This window comes from Lissotriton vulgaris, chromosome 2_1 (genome assembly GCF_964263255.1).
Source record: "Lissotriton vulgaris chromosome 2_1, aLisVul1.2, whole genome shotgun sequence".
In the NCBI taxonomy this organism is placed as follows: Eukaryota; Metazoa; Chordata; class Amphibia; order Caudata; family Salamandridae; genus Lissotriton; species Lissotriton vulgaris.
In genome coordinates, this window is record NC_141687.1 from 1060215946 (window position 1) to 1060238306 (window position 22361).

Genomic DNA, 22361 nt, shown 5'->3' on the forward strand with positions numbered 1-22361 from the left:
AACACGGTGACATAACTGTGAAAGGAATAATATATGTGTCACAAACAAGTCAGAGACCAACCACTATTCTGGCCCTAACACATCCATATTCCAATGCTCATTGTATTAAGAAGTTGCCCGAAAGTGAAATAAGTATTTCTACTTACTAGATAGAATACTGTAAAAATATACGTGTGCAAACAATCGGCCTGCTTACTCAATCAAATTACTTCAAGCATTATTTCTCATATGAGAACGTTCTGGTAGGCATAATGTATTTAGCTTGAATGTGTCAATGGTCCAACTCACCGAGTTTACCGACAGAGATCACTTGACCTGGCACATGACGGGAGGAGTCCCAAAGAACACAACCTGTGTTTCAAAGTAACAAAGAACAAAGTATATGCCAGTATGTTATGAACTCGTTGATTCAATTATCCTTGTGTGAAGGTATCATTGGCCCCTTGTTGGAACAGTACGCCATGCCTTCTTACACACCCTACATGGTGGGACAAGCCCACCTTCGGGACCATACTGCCAATGATTGGATCATTCCGTACTAAAGCCCAGTTGTCATTAAATATACGGCGTAAGGCCTGGTGTTGCCTGCTGTATGACATGATTAATCTAGGCTATTTATCTGACACATTTGATGTGTCAGTATTTGCAATCCTAGGCTCAAGGGCCCTTGATCTAGAAATGCTCATGGTTTTACTGATAGCCTTATCCACTGTCTTAGGTGAATACCCTCTAGCCAAAAATCTCTTTCTACTGTTAGTTTGAGCTACTACACAGTACTCCTCTGTGCTACATATACGTCTAATGCGAAGCATCTCCCCGTAGGGGATGCTCCGAATTAGATGATTTGGGTGGTGGCTAGAGGCATGCAGGATGCTGTTGCCGGCCGTTGGTTTTCTATATAGGCGTATTTCCAATTTATTATCCTTAATGATAACCTCTAAATCTAAAAAACATATTGATTCTTTACTGACATTAGCAGTGAGCTCCAGGTTAATGTTATTGACATTCAGGTCAGCAATAAATTGGTGTGCTAGATTCTCAGGACCTTTCCAAACAATGAAGAGGTCGTCTATGAAACGATACCAATGAAGTACATGATTATTAAATACATCACCCAATTCAGACCTGAGGACCTGCTCCTCCCACAGCCCTAGATGTACACAGGCATAACTGGGGACAAGCAGGCCCCCATAGCCACACCCCTCACTTGATGATACAGTTGGTTATTGAAGAAAAAGAAATTGTTCTTTAAGCAAAATGAAATCATATTCAACAACATCACGTTATGATGATGAAAACAGAGGTCTTGAAGAAAGAAAATGTTCAATAGCCTTTAGACCATCATGAAGGTTGATACTCGTGTAGAGCGAGGTGACATCCATGGTTATCAATAAGTTTTGCTCACCCCAAATGACATTTTCTATTTTGCTCAAAAAGTCACTGGTGTCTTTAATATAGGATGGTAATAATTTGACAAAGTCCTGTAAGAAATAATCAGCATATCTAGAGGCATTCTCCAGTAGACTGTTGCAAGCTGCAATGATTGGTCTGCCGGGGGGTTTCACACTGTTTTTGTGAATTTTTGGAATCAAATAGAGAGCCGGGATCACTGGGTAATAATTTTTTAAAAATTTAAATTCATCCAGCGAAATCAGTCCTGCACTCTTCCATGATAACAGTTTGCCATAAAACTCATTCCAAGTTCTTTTTACTGTCTGGGTGTTCGTTCTTGTGTAACACTGAGGATCATTCAGTTGTAAATAAGCTTCCTCTAGGTACATATCTTTTGGCCATGAGACAATATTGCCCCCTTTATCTGATTGTCTCACAATTACTTTGTCATTGTTGCTTATTTTATTCATCAAATCATAATAACAATTATTGTCATCCCTGTGTTGTGTTTCACCATACTTGATTTTTTTTATAGAATTGAGAGATGGTGATGTCATGATAAACTTCCAGATTGTCATTCATATATATATATATATATCTATATCTATATATATATATCTATATCTGAAAGAAACAGGTTAGCGTTAGATTCCTTACCTTTTAATTTCCCCAGGCGCCAGACTGGATCCGAAAAGTTTTGCGTAGCAGTACCCCTGCGCGTCTGCCACTCCGCGTCCGTTGTCGGCGTCGTGATCGTTGGGATGACGTCGTCGGAGTACTTAGACGCCGCCCTCGCGCGCTGACAACAATTCTTCTTTTTCCACGCCACCAAGCGCAGATCCGGGAACAGCAGTACTCCTAATCATTTTATGACAACGTTTTTTGATCTATTTTGGATCTCTTCTCAAGTCGACCTCCGACTCGCGGTGCCGATAGGGATGCCTGGCTTTAAGCCCTGCGACGACTGTCACCGCTTGATGTCGGTGACCAACCCCCACCGTCGGTGCCTTTACTGTCTCGGGCCGACCATGATGACAAGTCGTGCCCCGATTGCCAGGCTTTGACCTCGAAGGCTAGGCGGGAGCGTTCTCGTTAGCGGCTCGAGCTTTGGCAGTCGGCCCCGTGCCGCTCGAGGTCCCAGTCTAGGAGGCGGTCGAGGACCGGTTGCGGGGCCGTAGTCATCACCGCTCGACGAGCCTCCACCACTTGTCGGGCTCTAAGTCCTAAGGTAAGTCGAGGCACTCTAAAAAGAAGTCGAAGAGGCGTCATCGCTCTTCCGACTTCCCCCGACGCTCGTTCGATGCGGCCGGAGGTTCGGGCGACACCGCCCACGTGGCTCCACCGGAGCTGCAAGCGCCACGTCCAGCTCCATACCCGCCGGTCCCTGGGCTGCATGCGACGCCGGAGGAGATCAGCGCGGTCCTCACGGCCATGAGGGCCCCCTTCCCTCCATCGGACCCTGCTGAGGCGCTGCAGGGGTCCTCGGGATCCAGGCCTGGATCCGTGGCGTCGACAGTCGACCTTACGACCCCTCCGCTGCCGCTGTCACCAAGGGTGTCGCCCCCAACGCCGTCCCCGGGCGGCGGCGACCCTGGTTCCAGCCCCGGTCCTTATCCGGTGTCGAACCTGCGCCCCCGGCGCCGTCTTCGACGCCGATTGGTGAGGCCTTCATAGATGACCCAGCTACATAATTTTTTCCTGACTATCAGGAGATGGATGACGAGGAGAACTGGGAGGGGTCTGAGGACCCTCTGGCACTGCAGTGCCAGTTGAGCCAGGACTGGACAGACGAGCTGGGGGAGGCCAGTGGTCTGGACAATTCGCCCGAGACTCGATTCGTCTCCCCTCTTACCGTGGCTACGGAGGAGGGGGCTGCTTACAGTGTGGTGTTGACTAGGGCAGCCAAGGCCTTGGATCTTAAACTCCCTGTCGCGGCCATGAGGACTAACCTCCTCACTGAGGTGCTCAAACTGCAGGGATGCTTCTCAGAGCCTCTCCTGCCGTTCAACGAGGCCCTCACTGTCGTTCTGTAGGGCACCTGGTCCAAGCCCTCCACAGGTCTCCCTGTAGATCCGAGCGTGGCCCGACGCCACTGCCCGGTTCCAGGTGACTCCAGCTTCCTGTCTGTTCACCCCACCCCGGAGAGCCTGGTGATCCAGGCCTCTACATCCCAGACCGAATTTCCAACCGCTCCCCCGGATCGGGAATCCAAAAGGTACGATCAGTTCGGCAAGAAACCCTTCTCCTCCCTAAGTTTGGGGCTGTGGTCTGTCAACACCGCCTGCCTTTTGGGCCGTTACACCCACTCTCTGTGGGATATAGTTGCGGAAGTGCTGCCGCAGTACCCGGAGGAGGTCCGGGCAAAGCTTGCCCTAGCAGAAGGGCAGGACGCAGCACGCTACTCCATTCGGTGTGGACTCGATACCACAGACTCGCTGGGTAGGGCGATTGCAACGACGGTGGTGGTTTGCCGCCACTCCTGGCTAAGGTCCGCCAACTTTTCAGGGGCTGTCCAGACAACACTCATGGACATGCCCTTTGATGGCCATCTCCTCTTTGGCGACAAGGCGGACAGTGCCCTGGAGCGTTTCAAGGACTCCCGGGCTAAAGCCAAGTCCTTGGGCCTAGGCCAACGCCAGCAAACTTCCACCTCTTGCTTCTTTCGTGTCCAAGGAAGGGGCGCCCCCACACGTCCTGCCAGCCACAGGCCTCAGACTCCGGCTCAAAACCGTCGCGGACGTGGCTACCGCCGTGACGGTACCGGGGAACACCGGCAGGGTCAGTCCACACCCGCCCCTGCAGCATCTGCCTCCAGGCCTTCATAGTCCGGCATTTCAGGCCCATTCCTCGCTGGGGGGCAGGGTCCGCCATCACCTTCCCCACCACCACCACCACGTCGGACAGGTGGTTGCTGCAAATCGTCCGAAGGGGCTACTCCCTCCCCATCGAGGCGACCCCTCCAGCCATGCCACCGCAGTACCACCGCATGTCAGGGGATCACTTGCAACTTCTGCAGGAGGAAATTACCGCCCTCTTGGCCAAGGGGGCCATTAAGCGCGTCCCTGGGCCAGGAGTAGGACGTGGTTGCTATTCCCACTTCTCTCTGGTACCCAAGAAGGGCAAAGGAGACCTACGCCCTCTCTTGGACCTAGGGAGCGTTAGCGGCTTCCTCCGGAAGGAGAAGTTCAAGATGCTGACTTTGGCTCAGGTCCTAGCTGCCCTGGACCCAGAAGACTGGATGGTAGCGTTGGACTTGCAGGACGCTTAATTCCATATCCCCGTCCTGCCGGCCCACCGGCGTAACCTGCGGTTCACGGTAGGCCACGAGCACTTTCAGTTTACTGTGCTCCCCTTCGGCCTTACCAGCGCCCCACGGGTGTTCACGAAAGTGATGGCGGCGGTTGCAGCTCATCTGCGCAGATTAGGGGTTTCAGTCTTCCCCTATCTTGACGATTGGTTGTTGAAGGCGGGCTCGCCCCAAACAGTCGTCTCCCACCTCCAGACTACAGCCGACCTCCTGCACCAGCTGGGGTTCTCCATCAACATGCCGAAGTCGCACCTGTGCCCCTCTCAGACGCTCCTCTTCATCTGAACGGTTCTGGACTCGGCGCAGTTTCAGGTTTATCCTCCAGAGCTGCTTGTTCGGGATATTCAGGCTCTGATTCCGATCTTTCAGCCTTTATCCCGAGTCTCGGTCAGGTTGACGCTGTGGCTCCTGGGGCTGATGGCCTCCTGCATCCTACTGGTGCATCACGCCAGGTGGCGGATGCGGACTCTGCAGTGGGACCTGAAGTTTCAGTGGGCCCAGCATCAGGGCAACCGTCCGACCACGTCCTGATCTCGGAGGGCACTGCGAGACAGTTGCTGTGGTGGCTCCCGAACTGTGATTGGGTCAGCAGCAGATCTCTCTCCCTTCCCTAACCGGAGCATGTAGTGGTGACAGATGCGTCCCTCCTGGGATGGGGGTGTGGGGGCGGGGGGGGGAACATGGGAGAGAGGGAGATCAGTGGCCTCTGGTCTCCGACGGAGTCCCGGCTCCATATCAACCTTCTGGAGCTGCGGGCGATCAGTCTTGCACTGAAGGCATTCCTTCCCGCTGTCCGGGGAAGTGCAGGTGTTCATGGACAACACCACCGCCATGTGGTACTGCAACAAACAGGGCCGGGTGGGGTCGTGGACCCTTTGTCAGGAGGCTCTGCGCCTCTGGACATGGCTGGAACACCAGGGCGTCACCCTGCTGGTTCAACACCTGGCAGGTTCTCTGAACGCCAGGGCAGACGAACTCAGCCACAGGTGCATGATGGATCACGAATGGCGTCTGAACTTGGACGTGGCTCAAGGTCTCTTTCAGCGATGCGGAGATCCTTGGTTAAATCTATTCGCCACCGAAGAGAACGTGCAAAGTCCTCACTTTGCCGCGTTGGAATTTCCAAGGCGGCACTTGCTCGGCGCTGCTTTTTGTCGCGAGTGGAACTGCGGTCTGTTGTACACCTTTCTGCTTATACAACTTCTGCCCAGAGTGCTGAACAAGATCCGGCGAGACCGGGCCCAAGTCATCCTTGTGGCTCTGGACTGGGCACGAAGATACTGGTATCCCAAGCTACTCAGCATGTCAGGCGATCCCCCGTTTTGCCTGCCTCTTCAGGAGGACCTTCTGTCGCAGCAGCAGGGGACGGTCCTCCACCCGAACCTGTCCAGTCTCCACCTACATGCGTGGAGATTGAGCGGCGGCAGTTGAGGCCATTTGACTTGCCTCCTAAAGTCTGTGATGTGATTCTGGCCGCCAGGCATCCCTCCACAAAGACGGTATACGCCTGCAGGTGGAATATAATTGTGGCATGGTGCACAGCAAAGGCTTTGGATCGACTCTCCAACCCCCTTTCAGAGGTTCTCCTCTTCCTTCTGTCTCTCGCCCAGCAGGGCTCTGCTCTGGGCACTCTTAAGGGCTACCTCTCTGCCATTTCATGCTTCTTAAGACTTCCTGATCAGCCTTCCCAAGACTTCCTGATCAGCCTTCTCTTTTCAAGTCCTCTGTTGTAAATAGATTCCTGAAAGGCATCACTCACAAGTTTCCTCCTGTTCCCCGTATCTTATGTGCGCTCCCTTTGAGCCACTTCATAACTGTCATCTTCGTCTTCTGACTTTTAAAACTGCATTCTTGGTTGCCATCACTTCTGCCAGGAGAGTGAGTGAGCTCCAGGCTCTACCTTCTAAACCTCCTTTCCTCTTTGTCCATCCGGACAAAGTTGTTCTGAGGACTCGTCCTTCTTTCCTGCCAAGGTAGTCACAGCCTTTAAAATCGGGCAGTCCATCACCTTGCCAACCTTCTTTCCGCCTCCGCATCCTTCGAAGGAGGAAGAGAGGCTCCACCGTCTGGACCCAAAACGTGCTCTCTCCTACCTAGATCGCACACTCCAGTTCCGGGTGGACGACCAGCTCTTTGTTGGTTATGTGGGCGCGAAGAAGGGACGGACGGTGCACAAACGAGCCATCTCTCGGTGGGTCGTGTTGTGCATCAAGGTCTGTTACTCTTTGGCTAGAAAGGAGCCTCCTGTTGGGCTGAGGGCCCATTCCACTTGGGCCACGGTGGCTACAACTGCCCTGGGTCGGGGAGTTCCATTGCAGGACATATGTCAGGCAGCTATGTGGGCCTCGCTGCACACGTTTGCTAAACACTACTGCCTGGACTGCCAAGTCCGGAGAGATGGCTTTTTCGGCCGTTCCGTTCTCCAGGACTTTCTGGTGTGATCTTGGATCGCAGACCTACCACCGGGGTTGGTATTGCTGGGGTATCTATTCTAAGGTAGGGAATCGAACACTAACCTGTTTCTTTCAGATGCACAAGTTACTTACCTTCGGTAACAATATATCTGTAAGAAACAGTAGTTAGTGTTAGATTCCTTAACGCCCCACCCATCCTCCCCGTTCTGCGAACTGACATCCAGGGTTAAGGTATTTCCCTTTGAGGGCCCTAGTTTCATGGCACCAGTTTTGGTCTCTGGCATGACTCTGCGTTCCTGCCGCGGAAAGCTATATACAAGAACTGATGTCAGCGCGCGAGGGCGGCGTCTAAGTACTCCGACGTCATCCCGGCGATCGCGACACCAATGACGGACATGGAGCCGCAGGCAACTCCTACCAACGTGCAGGGGTACTGCTATGCAAAACTTTCCGGATCCAGTCTGACGCCTGGGGATATTCTAAGGTAAGGAATCTAACCCTAACTACTGTTTCTTAGAGATATATCGTTACTGAAGGTAAATAACTTGTGCATTAGGACCTATTTTCCATAGGAAATCCGCAACATTCTATTTAGATTAACTTTGGCGCCGGTTGATGAATCTTCGCAACACTTTCAAAACTAATGGCCAGCTCTGGTACGCTCGTATCCTGAAAGTCTTGGGATGATTCGTGTAGCAGGGGCTGAGAAAAAAGGGGGGGTCCCAAAACGTGTTTTCCCCATGCAATTTTCTATAGGGACCTTTTGCCGTAGCTACAGCCCGAACTGCTGACGGATTTACACCAAATTTGACAAATAGGTAGTCCTCAGTTCAGAATTGTGCCTTTTGCTTAAATGGTGTAAATCCGTTCAGTAGTTCCTGAGAAAATGACATTTAAAAGTAAATCTATATCTATGGTCGCACAGTAAGCGCCACGGAGCTGCGTTGCTGTGTTGTAAAAAGGGGCGTGGCCTCTGAACACCTCTCTGCAACGCAGCCTCCTGGCACATACTGAAGGTACCTGGTGGGCTAGTTGGCCCCCGGGGACCCACAGGATTGAGGAGGAATTAATTCTCTAACTTAAAACGAGCCACAGGGCATGTTTGCAAACACATCACCTCAGGCCACTCCCCCTTCCTGCACCACTGTGCAAACGCACCCCATGGCGTGTTTCAAGTGGTCCTTTTGTTTAAACTAAATTCTCAATACCATGAAGGCATTATTTGTGTTTCTTTTGGTGTTCATTCATCTTGGTATAATGGAATTAGTTCTGAGAGTCCTTTTTTTGGATTTTATCTGAACAGTTCTTTCTCAGACATTTCTTTATTGTTGTGAAGAATGCGGATTACATGACTTTTGTCTTGCATTTGGCCCTTTTGGTCAATGAGTTCTATTTCCCCGTGGGGGATAGAGGATAATGTCTGATAACGGACAGATGGTTTTTTAGGGGGTTTTCCCCTCTCCCTTTAAGGGCCGATTCTCTATGGCCTGTTGGGTTATTATTTATATGTTCTGTGACCGTGATCATGGATTCTATTAAGAGCAAAGCTTTTGTTCAGGTATTCCTACATACATGTGGTCTGTTATTGGTTATTGACCGTCTGGTTTTCTTTGAGAACTTTCCTAGGATTAGTTTGCAGACCATCCTCCAGGGGGGTATAGCTATGATATTTAATTCAAAAGTGAAGGAATCTGCAGTTAGATGTCTCTATCAGTTGTAAAAGTTTGGTAATGTAATATCTGGTAGACACACAGTCTAGCCGCCGATTCATTAACTCCCTGCCCATGCTCCCCACTCAGCGAATGTCCTATGAGTTAAGGGTCATACCCTTTTTCACTTCTGGTTTTATTTACTGGTGATCACTATCTTAACTTATGTGGGACTCAGCAGACCACTTGACCTGGCCACATAGGTTTTGTTAAATATTGTCAAACCTTCCAGTTCCACATTTGTGTGTCGGTAGGGTGGGGATGTTTTCTATTTCACACTGGATTGGACACCAGTGGACAGTATTGATCTATTTGTTCTTTCTATGAAAGTTCTTGTTTGGTATCATCGTACCTTTTATTGGCTCTATCAATATGTCACGTAATGTGATTCAACAAACACCTTGCTGTTTTTATAGGGTTTGTTTTGCTATTATCATGCCATTCATTACCACTGATGAAAGGGTGGTAAAGAGTAATATTTTCTCCTCCCTTACACAAGGGCTATTTACCAAGTCACCGGGCTTCAAAGATGTTTGATGACTGGTCTGTAGAGTTCAAGATTTTCTTCCCTTGCATGGCGGTTATTCACCAGGGTGCAGCGTTTCATGTAGCCCTGTGCATCGTTGATTCATTGGGGGGTTTTCTTTAACTGTCCATTGGTGTTTCTTCTTTTATTAATGTTTCAAAGATTTTTGAATTTTTTTGGCACACTGTTTACACAACGAGTTTCTATAGTGGCCCTGCGTTCTGGCGCGGAGGGTTTCACAGAAGAAACTGATGACCGTGCGCCAGAGGGGACGTATATGGCTCCACTGACGTCATGACCGGAGTTGGCGTCATCGCAGAGCCGTACGACGCCGTCCCTAGGCGCGCAGAGGTACTGCAAAAAAAATCTGGATCTAGACTAGCGCGTGGAGGAAATCAAAAGTTAATGAATCTACTGCTAGACTGTGTGTCTCTGCCAGATATTACTTTACCGAAGATAAATAACTTTTACTTAAATACAATAAAACCTGACCAATAAATAAAAACAAAGGATAACAACCCAAAGTTGATCTGACCCAACCATCATTTTTTATAAACATTCTCAAAAATCTTTATACTTCAAATTTAACCCTGGCAGTAGATGGAAGTGTGTGCAGATTATGGTAAAAAAATAAAAAATGCTATTAAAGGAGAAAATAGTAACTACGTGTGCTTCCCTGAATGTGCTAATTTATCCATAGTGTTTTCGTATTATAAGCAAATATACATGGAATCAAGCAAATACAAATAACTGAAACCCTCCCTAAAAACGATGAGCCCTCAAAATTAGAAGCAGAAATTTGGATCTCACAGTTTTGTAAAGTGCACAAAAAAGAACAAAGTGCAAGATAGATTACTTTGGCTCGTTATTACAGGGACATGGCGGGGGTTATCATACCATCCACCTTGCTTCGGAAAAGTTACCAGAAAATTCACAGTGCCCAAACGGAATACTAGACGGGTAATATCTGTACTTCGGGTTCAAAATAAAGGATAAATAAAACTGCAGTTGATTACTTGGGACGCTAACATTGCCAGAGCTCAGAGATCTTTTCTGAGTCAATAACTGCTGATGATGTGAGCTTACCCTTGCTATATGTGCAGACCAAATTAAGGTTTTTGCTTGAGATGGCAGATTAACCGGATTATCAAAGAGTTTATGTCGCCAAAAGCACGTTTTAGGGATCCAAATAAGGGGATTTTCACACAGTTATATAGAGTGAGACAGTCCATAAGGATGGATCTTGAAAAGTCTAACTTGGTGAGAGCCACATTTTAGCCCACAATAACAAAGGGGCAAGACCAATACGGTCTTTAGCCCGTTGGGTGATGGTGACGGAACCACTCCGTCACCAGCCTCGGACGGGCTGTGCTAATGACGGAGTGGTTCTGTCACGGCCCGGCTGCCATGCCTGCGCGGCAGCGATTTCGCTCCTGCGCTGAGCGTTCCACTGAGCGGGCGGGGCCGTGAAGGAACCACTCCGTCACAAGCACAGCGCGCCCGAGGCTCGTGACGGAGTGGTTCCGGCACGAGCATGGTGGCGCCGCGCGGCCCTCCCTCTCCCCTAGCGCTACAGCGGAATTACCGCCCTAGCCAAGAGGTTAATATACTCCAGACCGAGTTTAGAATGACAGAATTGGATTGATGTACTTTTAGGGACTACCAGGAGCCTCCCAATGAAACTGTTCTCTACAATTTTGAGCTTAGTGCAGTTAGTATATCCCCCACACTCAAGCCCCATAGATGGCAATTGAGTCATTTTGCTTTATAAATTGCAATCATCTCTTTAACCTCCACTGCTTTATTCTTCTGCTGCACCCTTAGGATCAGTAAAGGGTCCCAGGATAACTGAGTTTAAAAGGAATCCCAAACAGGAGAAACTTTGGACCTTATCTAACACGGTACCCTACACATCAAACTATTTTAACTTTGTCGTCTTGGGACCACACACCATATCATAAGATTTTTTTATAATTCATTTTTAAGTCCAAAGATCACATGAAATCTACAAAGGAGACTAGAGATTTCTGCAGGCTCATAGCTGTCCTTGCTAGAAGCACAGTTTCATCTGCGTAGAGCAGGATTGGGACTAATGTTCCGCCTGTGTTTGGATAATCCAATTTATTTTGCAACAAATGCGCTTTTAAGCCATTTGTGTGTTCAAGGAATAGAAATGGGGCCAAAATACACTGCCTTGCTCAGTCTGCATTTAAATATATGGGGTCTTCTTTTCAGCATCCTACTTTTCAACTGATGTCATTGAGGGAGGAGTGAACAGTATCATTCACTCACACCTATAGATTCCTTTGCATTTCGGTGACATTTGGTTGTGCATTCACCAAACGAATACACCAAGGCTGCTGGGTCAGAGGGTCTATTTATTGTATTCAATCATCCTTCAAAGGGCTGTTTTCCCTATTGCGCTATTGCGAGAGCCTGGTCCCTTAAAGCAAGTGCATGGACATCGTCTTTTCTGTTGATCTCTATCCATTTCTATCTACTCAAGCATTCCATTTTCTCCTACCGAGGTGACCTCTTTGGTGCTCTTTAACATATGTCAGACAGTACGAAACAATAGATGCAAGGCAAGCAACAGTATGAAAAACGTGATTAGACTTCACCTCGGTTCAACCTGCTTACACTGTCCTGCTGAATTACTAAGTTCAGTTCTAGTCCATGCTTCACCTCAGTCTGCCTGTAAACACCTCTCCCATACCTCTGGCGATTGGGGTAGTCTCGTGAAGTCCAGTCCAACACCTGCCCCCTCTTCATCGAGCCAAGAAGCTTACCAGCGCACAATGCGTTTACTTCTGTAAGCTGTTGTTCATACGAATAACAATATTGCAGTCTGTCAGAGACTTATAGCACTGATAGAAATAAAGCCGTCATATGTGAGGATTGCTCTTCTTTTGTAATTGATGCGCTGTCTTTGGGATGTGAGCTGTGTGTAGGCTTATGTGTGTTGTAAGAAAACAGGCACACGGGAAAGCTCAAAGAAGTTTTAATGCATGTTTGTTGCGCAAAGGAAATAGCCAGCAAGCATCCAAAAAAAGATGGCTTCTTGTGGATTGCTACATCAACGGACCAGAGTTTTCCCCCCGGTCAGCTTGAGCTTGTGATGCTAACATTCCTTACATTTTAGTGGTATATCCATGAAGGGTTTTCTCACAATTATTGTACAGTTAAACTGTAGATAAACACTCGTAATGTAGAGGTGCTTGGCACTTCTTAAGAAAGACTGTAAGAAGACCTGCAAGAAGTTACAGTAAGCTAAACTTCATTCATTGCTGCAGTTCTTGCTTTGTTGCGCCAAACTCAAAGCCAGGTTATGCTTACTAGAACAGTTAGCCTAAATGCACGGTTTGCAACATGGGATAAAAAATGGTAGTGCATGTAAAATACGTAGAAATTAGCAGTAATGCTAAGGCTTTAGTGTGTTTTAAGCAGGTATAAAAACGATATTGCAATTTTTAATACAAATAGAAAGGTTTCTGGAATTTTTTCATTTTGAATTTGAAGTCACTTTATAAACACACACTGCTTAGTTTCTTGATTGATAACTAGATTTTGCTGAGTCACAATCGGGTGATAGCATGAGCATTACATTGTGGTTGGAACTGCTTTATTACCAACCCAGAAAAGGCTTGATTTGGCATAGTCCCTTTAATTTCATGTTTTTTATGAAGTGTGGGTCAGATGAGTTTTTGAAGGACTTTGACGTAGCATGATGATAAAATTTTACCTACAAACTGAGTAGCATAACCCTTTATATCAACAATCTGTAAAATACATATAGCAATAATACTGCCATGGGCTTTCCAAGTGTGCTTGCGTGTTTCAAAGCATAATCTATTCACCACGTAATTTACACACAGTTCCAAGAGTTTCTGTTATCTTCACACATTTGACCTCCTCTTCTGTACACTCTCCATTTTCTCTGTTGAAGACCTATTGAGATTTAGTGTTTCCACTTTGGCGCAACATAATAGGTAGAAAAGACAAGGTATGATTTGTTAGTTTTCAAGTAGGATAGCCAGTTGAATTTACTTCTAAATAATTTCACTTTTTATACAGTATATTTTGTCAATAGTTTGTATTTTAGTGCATGTGTAGTTTTTTGTGCTGAGGACTTCTTTCTTTTATCTGTATGACAGCAGGCATATTCAACCCAGCCGCAAGGGGGGAACTATATGGTACATGGAGTTCATCAAGTTACACTTCCACAAGGATACAGCCTAGGACCGGATCAGATTGGCCCACTAAGATCATTGCCACCAACTCTAAACTCTGCTGTATCAACACAGAATGCTCAGACTTCATACTTAAGGTATCGCTTTTATGAGATGTATTTGTTTAACTGGAGTCTTTCTTTACTTTATTATTCCCTTTAAAGCTGCATACGTCACCAATGCACTTACTATGATTGTAAAAAGAGGTAATGTGATGCATACTTTGTACAAATGTACTTGCACTTTAATTTGCTGGAATTTGCACCCAACTCATAAAGGCACTAGCCAGAATAATATGTTTTTGCCAAATCGTTAATATTGTTAAGCCTTTGCACTTTAAATTTCTGACAAGCATTAATTGAGATTGAATTTTGGTATATTGTATATGATATATAGTGTTTAAAATTGCGAGGAATAAATATTCCCGCTACATAATTGCACTTTATATTTTTATGAAATCACCCTCAAATTAAACTTGTTGCTATGTCTTTGAAATAATGAAACCTTTTAATAACATGGTTCCATAATTGGGATGGATAGTGAGGAGAGAAATGCCCACTTTAAAGAAATTATGAAAAAGAATGTAAATGTGGGTAAAATAACATGTTGAAATATGGCTGCCATCATAACCGAAGGCTTAGACCTTTTTTACACCATGTTGTGTCCCTTTTCAATGTCACTTACTGTGTATTTTAACGTGAAAAATGGTGCTTTAAAACATCGTGAACAATGCAGCAGGAGTCTGTATATCCAGTATTGGGGTATCTTTCATAGATTCACATACCTGAATCATTCCCCGTCGCAGAGGCGGGAGTCCCACTGTAAATATATATACAAAAGCAGTGCTTTAGAATAATCTGTAGTAGGCTGACAAGACTATAGGCCCAAAAAGGCCCAAAACTTAGCAGCCTATCTACCTCATTATGTGAAAAGAACTGAAAGTAGTCCCAACCAATCAGCTGCCAGCACCCACTAGAACCTTCCCAGCAGAGGCGGTTCTCCTCAGATTTTCACCGCACGTCGTGTGGAAGCGAGTCTCCCTGTGTGCCTACTCAGTTTTCAACTTTTTTCTACAGAATGTCTGAGAAGAAAGCTCTTTTCAAGGACTGCAGGACCTGTGATAAAAAGAGGGTCCATGTAGATGATCAGCATAAGGACTGCATCCACTGCTTGTATCCCAATCACATTGTGAAATATTGCAGAATTTGCTGCACCTTCCCTGCCAAGACCATCAGGGACAGGGAGGCAAGGGTTCTTCTTTGGCTCAAATCATCTTCCACAGATGATGAGGACAGATCTTCTACATCCAGCAAAAGATCCAGAGATATCTCTTCTCCTGAGAGGAAAAAACAACACAAATTCTCTCATAGAGCTTCAGAACCCTCAAGAAGGTTATCCTCTCCTCCTCTTGAATCTCCAGCTTCTCCGCCTTCAGGATCTTCATCTAAAACTGTGAGTAAAGCGCAGACAAAAACTATTTCTCTGGTGTCTTCTCACACAGTCTCTGTGACTTCTACCACCTCCAGCTCTTCGGCTACAGTGTCTACCTCTGCTATTACGTCACCTATTGTGTCAACCAAGGTTTCCTCAAAGAAATCATCAGGGGCTACGGATATTTCTTTAATCTCTTCAAAATCATCGACGACGACCATTCCGTCGACAGATCCATCGTCGACAAAGTCATCGTCGACAAAAGCCCCGTCGACGTCAAAATCGTCGACGATGAAGATCTCGTCGACGAAGAGTCCATCGATGTCTGGATCATCGAAGAAGAGCCCGTCGACGACAGCCTCGTCGACGACAGCCTCTTCGACGAAGATTCCATCGATGACGGCCCCGTCGACGACTGCCCCGTCGACAACAAGTCCATCTACAATACCACCGTCGACGAAAATCCCATCGACGACGAGTCGTCGACGACGAGCTCATCGACGGCCATTCCAGCAAAGAGTCCAGTCATCACCAAGACTCCGCCTGCAAGACCCTGGCCTTCTCTACCTCAGGTGTCTCATGCCTCACCGATAGCATATACTAATTTTCAGATAAAAACCTATCATAGGCTAGACTACTCCAATATTTCTCCACTGGTACCATCGCAGATTTTAGAAACATATGTGGAAGAAGAGGAATCTGATGAGGATGATGGAGATGATGAAGGTCCCTTTGGGATTGCACGCCATCCATCCGAATTACAAATAAAATGTCAGGATGAGGATGAAGAAGAGGATATACAGGAGCATTACTACCAAGAAGATTTGGCTACACCTTTCTATAGACAACCATACAGAGCTTCACGTTCGGAGTCAAGTCATCTTCCTCCTTCATTGATACAGGACTTACAGGCCATGTTGGCAGACTATCGCCAAAGGCTCCCACCTACACCGCCCACGCCAATTGTACCTCCGGTACCAACGGACGTACCTACGCCTCCATCAATGCAGCCTCCAGTGTCGCCAAGACACACTGCAGAACCCACACCACAAGAGGAGGATGGAAGAGAAGAAGGCGAGTTGTCTCATAACAACACACCTGCGGATCCGTGGGGTGACTATGTAATACCCATGCCTTCGCCTCCTTTGCCGCAACCCTCCGAGTCTCCGCCAGGGACATTGGCGGCTTTCACAATATCAAGCAAAGGGCTGCAACAAGATTTGAACTACCAGTTACTATTGAGCAGTCCGAATGCTTTTTGCATGACTTTAAAGAGGGGTATAGGAAGATCACGAGGGCCATACCCATTATAGAATATATTTGGAAGGAAAGTCTTAAGATTATGAAGACATCCGCTTCTATCCCGGCAGTCCTTCCTCGTATTGAGAAGAAGTATAGAGCACCGCCAGACACTCCATCTTGTTTTGGTGGGCCACCCACTTCCGGACTCTGTGATATCCCAAGCTGCTCAACAGAGGTCCAAAACCCCATCCACTCCAATCTCAACACCACCGGAAAAGGAGGGCAGAAGATTGGATCTAATAGGCAAGAAGTTCTCCACCAATGCTGCATCTTCCATCAAGGCAGCTATTCTTGCCTGCTATGACTGACAGATGTGGTCGGAACTATCTGAATTCATAGAATTGATACCGGAAGATAGTCAGCAAGAAGTACATAAAATAGTGCTTGAAGGAGAGAGGTCGGCTTCAGAAATAATAGATTGCGCCCTAGACATCGCAAACACTAACTTTCGTCAGTTAGCGGGTGCTGCGGTGCTCAGGCGACAGGGCTGGCTCAGAGCAACCTCCTTCAGACCTGAGGTGCAAACAAAAATCCTTGATATGGCTTACGACGGGGAATCGCTCTTCGGTAAGCAAATAGATTACGCCTTACTTCTTTTAGAGGAGCAAGTGGTCGTGGATTTTCTTCCAGAGGAAATTACCAAAATCAACAGAACAGGCAATACCAGTCGCAGTATAAGCAACCGTATTACCAATCTTCATACAGGCAATCTTCCTCCAGCAATTTCTCTTGTCAGGGAGGAAGACGAAGATCAAATAATCAAGGAAGAGATTCAAACAAACGTCAATGAGCTATGCCGGACGCCAGTCCACAATTCTTCCCTCCCTGTGGGCGCGAAGATCTCCGCCTTTTACCAACAATGGCAGAACATCACATCAGACCAGTGGGTCCTCAATCTAGTGGAAAGAGGACACACTCTGGAGTTTGTAAAGAAACCACCTACGACCCCGCCTAAGGGCCCACCTCCCCCTCGTCTTCACTTACTGTTCAAAGAGGCCTTAAACATGTTTCGGAAGAATGCGATAGAGAAGGTTCCAACCTTGCAGAAAGGAAGAGAATTCTACTCTAGCTTCTTCCTTATAAAGAAAAAGTCGGGAGAGTGGCGCCCGATTCTGGATCTGCGCAAACTCAACAAATTCTTGAAGAAACAGAGTTTTCGCATGGTGACATTGGCAAATGTGCTCAATTGTCTCAACGAATGACATTTTATGGCTTCTCTGGACTTGGAAGACGCTTACTTCCATATTCCTATACACCCCAAACTTCGCAAATACCTACGGTTCACAGTGGCTGGCGTCCACTTTCAATTCAAGGTGCTCCCATTCGGGCTGAAATCTGCACCAAGAATATTCACAAAATGTTTGGCCCCAGTTTCTGCAACGTTGAGGTCCCAGGGGATACAGGTCTTCCCATATCTCGGCGATTGGCTGCTCAAAGGACCATCGAAACAGATCAATCAATCAATCAATGACACTTGTAAAGCGCGCTACATACCCGTAGGGTCTCAAGGCGCTGGGGGGGGGGGGGTGGGGGGGGGGGGGGTGCCGCTACTGCTCGAACAGCCAGGTCTTCAGCTTCTTCCTGAAGGAGAGGTGGTCTTGGGTCAGGCGCAGGTCGGTCGGAAGGGAGTTCCAGGTCTTGGCGGCCAGGTAGGAGAAGGACCTTCCTCCTGTAGTCGCTCTTCGGATGTCGCTCTTCACAAGACAAGCAGTCAGGAGCGCCCTTCGTGTATACTCAAATCTAGGCCTCACTCTCAATGCAAAGAAATCACATTTGCAACCCCTACAGGTGTTAACCTTTCTGGGAGCTTCACTGGACACCCAACAGTGCAAAGCATTCTTGTCCCAGGAACGGCAGAACAAACTTCAAAAACTGGCAAGACAAATCTCAATAAAAAAAGTCACTTTCTGTCCGAACATATGCGTCTCTTCTAGGGATGTGCTCATCAGCGATCAGTCTAGTCCCCTTCGCAAGACTCAGGATGAGGCCACTGCAAGTGGAGTTGCACCAACAATGGCAACAAATAGGAGGGTCTTTCGACGATCGCATAAAAGTGACATCCAGAATGAAGCATGCTCTTCAATGATGGTCAGAAGAAAGAAATCTGTCTCCGGGTCTCACGTTTCTTCAAACCCTTCTGGAGTTCATTCTGACCACGGATGCATTCATTGAAGGATGGGGAGGCCATCTCCAGGGCCTCCAGATTCAAGGCTGATGGTCTCCTCAATATCGGCAGAAACTCATCAAAAGTCTCGAATTAAGAGCCATTTTCCTTTCTCTGCAAGCGTTCCTTCAGAGAATTGCAAATTCTTCAGTGCTGGTGCGTACGGACAATCCCACCAGCATGTTTTACATCAACAAGCAAGGGGGGACAAGATCTCTATCTCTGTCGCAGGAAGCTCAAGAGATGTGGGAGTGGGTTATACAACACGGCATAACCCTCAGAGCAGAGCATGTAAAGGGGGTTCAAAACTCTCTAGCCGACAACCTCAGCAGATCCCTCGCAGGTTGCCATGAATGGGAACTGGAACAAGAACAGGTGAGCAAGATCTTTCAGAGATTTTGCACACCAACTCTAGATCTGTTTGCGACGCAATAGAACAGCAAATGCCTATATTACGCCAGCAGATTTCCTCAACGGCGGTCAAGAGGAATGCCCTGTCCATGAGTAGGTCAGGAATCTTTGAATACTCTTTTCCCCCGATACCGTTAATCCCAAGGATTCTGCAAAAGATTAAGAGGGAACATTGCACTCTTCTCCTCTTTGCTCCTCGCTGGCCGAGGCAGTACTGGTTCCAAGAACTGCTCCTGCTATCTCAACAGCCTCCAGTTCGCCTCAAGCCGACACATGTTGTCAAGGGAAGGAGGTCAGATTCTGCACCTGGATCCACAATCGCTGCACTTGCACGCCTGGCCCCTGACTTCCTAGAGTTTAAAGATCTCCAGATTTGTGCAGACTGTAGAGCAATTCTGTTTCAAGCCCGTGCTCAGAGTACTATCAGAACGTACCGTTTCAAATGGAAACGCTTCTGTTGTTGGTGCGAAGCAAATAATATCCATCCTCTTCAAGCTCCACCTGAAGATATCCTACCTTACTTGCTTTCACTAGCCAAGGCGGGTCTAGTGTTCTCTTCTATTAAAGTACATCTTGCCTCCATATCCCGATTCAGAAGAAGCTCAAACAAGCCTTCACTATGTTCTTCCTCACTGATAAAGCAATTTCTGAAAGGGTTGTTTCGAGCCTTTCCGCCAATTCGACTTCCACCTCCCAAATGGGATCTCAATATTGTCTTGTCCCAGTTAATGAGGAGGCCTTTCGAACCTATTCATAGAACTGAATTTAAGTTTTTAACCTAGAAAGTGGCTATTTTACTAGCTCTCACTTCAGCCCGGAGGGTGAGTGAGATTCAGACTTTCACCATTTCGGAACCTTTCCTTCATTTCTCTAAGGATTATGTCACCTTGAGAACAAATCCAAAATTCATTCCTAAAGTACCATCACAATTTCATTTAAACCAGCCGGTTAAGTTAAAGGCTTTTTTCCCGGATCCTGTCACACCGGCAGAAAAGGCCCTACACTCTCTAGATGTGAAGCGTTGTCTAAAGTTCTATCTTCAGAAAACTAAAGACATAAGGAAATCTAACCAGTTATTTATTGCTTATGGTCCAGTTGCGTTGGGACAAGCTGTGACGAAAGCAACGATAGCCAGGTGGTTATCTTCAGTAATACAATTCTGTCACGAAAAAGCTAACAAGCCAGAAAGGTAAAAGCACATTCCACCAGAATTATGTCGGCGTCGACAGCATTATTTGCCGGAGTCACACTGGCGGACATCTGCCGAGCTGCGACATGGAAGAGTGTCCATACCTTTACAGAGCATTACTGCTTGCAATCGGCATCACAAGATGATACAGCAGTGGGACAAGCGGTGCTGCAGCATCTTCTTCATTAAGGTTAGACTTTTAAAGGTCTCTCATATTCTATTCATGACATAAGAGTATGCATAATACACTGTAATGTTTTGCATTTATGTATATTTACATTTCTAGTGCTCTATAACCTTCCGGATGAGTGGGGATATATAGAATTACGCTTTGTCTCCCACCATCCGCAAACAACAGATATGGGTTTACTGCTTGCTATTCTGATTCAGGCATGTGAATCTATGAAAGATACCCCAATACTGGATAAGAAAACGAGTTACTTACCTGTAACTACGGTTATCCAGTATTGGTATCTTTCATAGATTCACATGCACCCACCCTCCTCCCTGGCAGAACAGCTCTTTATTAGAGATACATACTTCTCACTTGTGCTGGGAAAATCTGAGGAGAACTGCCTCTGCTGGGAAGGTTCTGGAGGGTGCTGGCACCTGATTGGTTGGGACTACTTTCAGATCTTTTCATATAATGATCTAGATAGGCTGCTAAGTTTTGGTCCTTTTTTGGGCCTATAGGCCTAGATGCATCAACATTACCTTTTGCGATTTCTTAATAGCGATTTTTAACGAATCGCTATTAAGAAATCGCAAAATGTGATGTATGTAGGAAATCGCTATTTTTTAGAGATTTCTTATTATTCCTTATTTGCGAAATCGCAAATAAGGAATAATTTCCCATTCATTCCTATGGGCCAGGAGGCCCATAGGAATGATTGCGAAATAATTCCTAAATTGCGATTCGCAATTTGCAAATCGCAATTTGAGAATTATTTCAAGGGTGCAGGGGTGTCTCATGGACACCCTGCTGCACCCCTGAAACTTACATGTGTGTGCATATAGCGCACATACATGCCCCATGGGCATGTATGTGTGTCACATGCCACCTTCAAAATTGCCAAATTTTGAAAGGATTTCGCAAATTAACACCAACCTCAAGTTGGGGTTAATTTGCGATTTCTTAACCTGAATTCGCCATTTTAAAAAGCTTCATACATGGCATTTAAGGAATCGCAAGATTGCGATTGCTTATTTTGCTAATTTTACATACATGCTAAAAGATGCAAAATGTACGTTTGCGATTTGGTAAGGCCGAAATTCTGCAAATTTCGGCCTTAACGAATCGCAAAAGGCTTGATACATCTAGGCCACAGTCTTGTCAGCCTACTACAGATTATTCTAAGGCACTGCTTTTGTATATATAATTACCGTGGTACTCCCGCCTCGGCGACGGGGAATGATTCAGGCATGTGAATCTATGAAAGATACCAATACTGGATAACCGTAGTTACAGGTAAGTAACTTGTTTTCATATATATACACAAATCATGTGCATCGTTTATTGTGTGAATACTTTTCTTTATGGGATTCTTTCTGTATTGCAGTAGCATTCTTGATTTACTGTCAATATAAATGATTTCAGGAAATTGCTCATTTAGTGCTTCAAGAGTTCCCAACTTAATTTGATCAGATTATCATTGAATACAACATACATACATTAAGGTCTTAAATAGTGAGCTGCTTCATGGAGCAGATAGGCAAATGTATTAAATCAATCTAGTTCAGCAGGCCATTTTGCCATGGGCTCAGACAATGTGTGGGTTAAGCTAGCTCTAAGAACTTTTAACTTATGCTGAAAAATTCTTAAGGTTCTCAAGTTTGTAATTTTGCCAGCAGATTCAGGTCTACCATCCATCCCCTCGCACATGTAGGCTAATGCAGAGATTTGAGTGGCATAGCTTTATCACATTTTGGAAGCTTTGAAACATGCGTAATATGTTAGTAGGCTCTTTGAAAAGAAGTACTTTTATTTTCTTCACTGTTTGTAATCAGGTGCCTTGCTTTGACCTGACCATATTCTTTGATATCATGGTTGATGAGCATAGGTCCTAGGTTAGTGAACCTTTAAAAGTAGCTCTGAAGGAACGTATACCCACTTTAATGAAGAATGTGAAGGACAGCTGCTAGGGCTGCTCGGAGTTTTTGTTCTTGGATTATGGTATTGGGTAAGGTATTACTTATCTGATAGATACATCTAGTCACAGATTCCTTACCTTAGAATCTTCCGCAGCCATCAGACTTGATCTGGAAAATCTTGAGCAGTACCTTTGTG

The 22361-nt window shown here is 46.4% G+C and overlaps 1 protein-coding gene across 2 annotated transcripts in view; it reads left to right on the top strand.

Moving 5' to 3' along the window:
- Positions 1–22361, top strand: part of LOC147731591 (signal transducing adapter molecule 2-like) — a 520259-nt gene that overhangs the window by 432267 nt on the left and 65631 nt on the right. Inside the window, exon 13 of one of the 2 annotated variants that reach the window (XM_086956701.1) lies at positions 13503–13675. In XM_086956701.1, the coding sequence (XP_086812827.1) occupies positions 13503–13675 (173 nt within the window). The remainder of the gene's footprint in view (positions 1–13502; positions 13676–22361) is intronic. The other variant, XM_086956702.1, reaches the window with a different exon arrangement.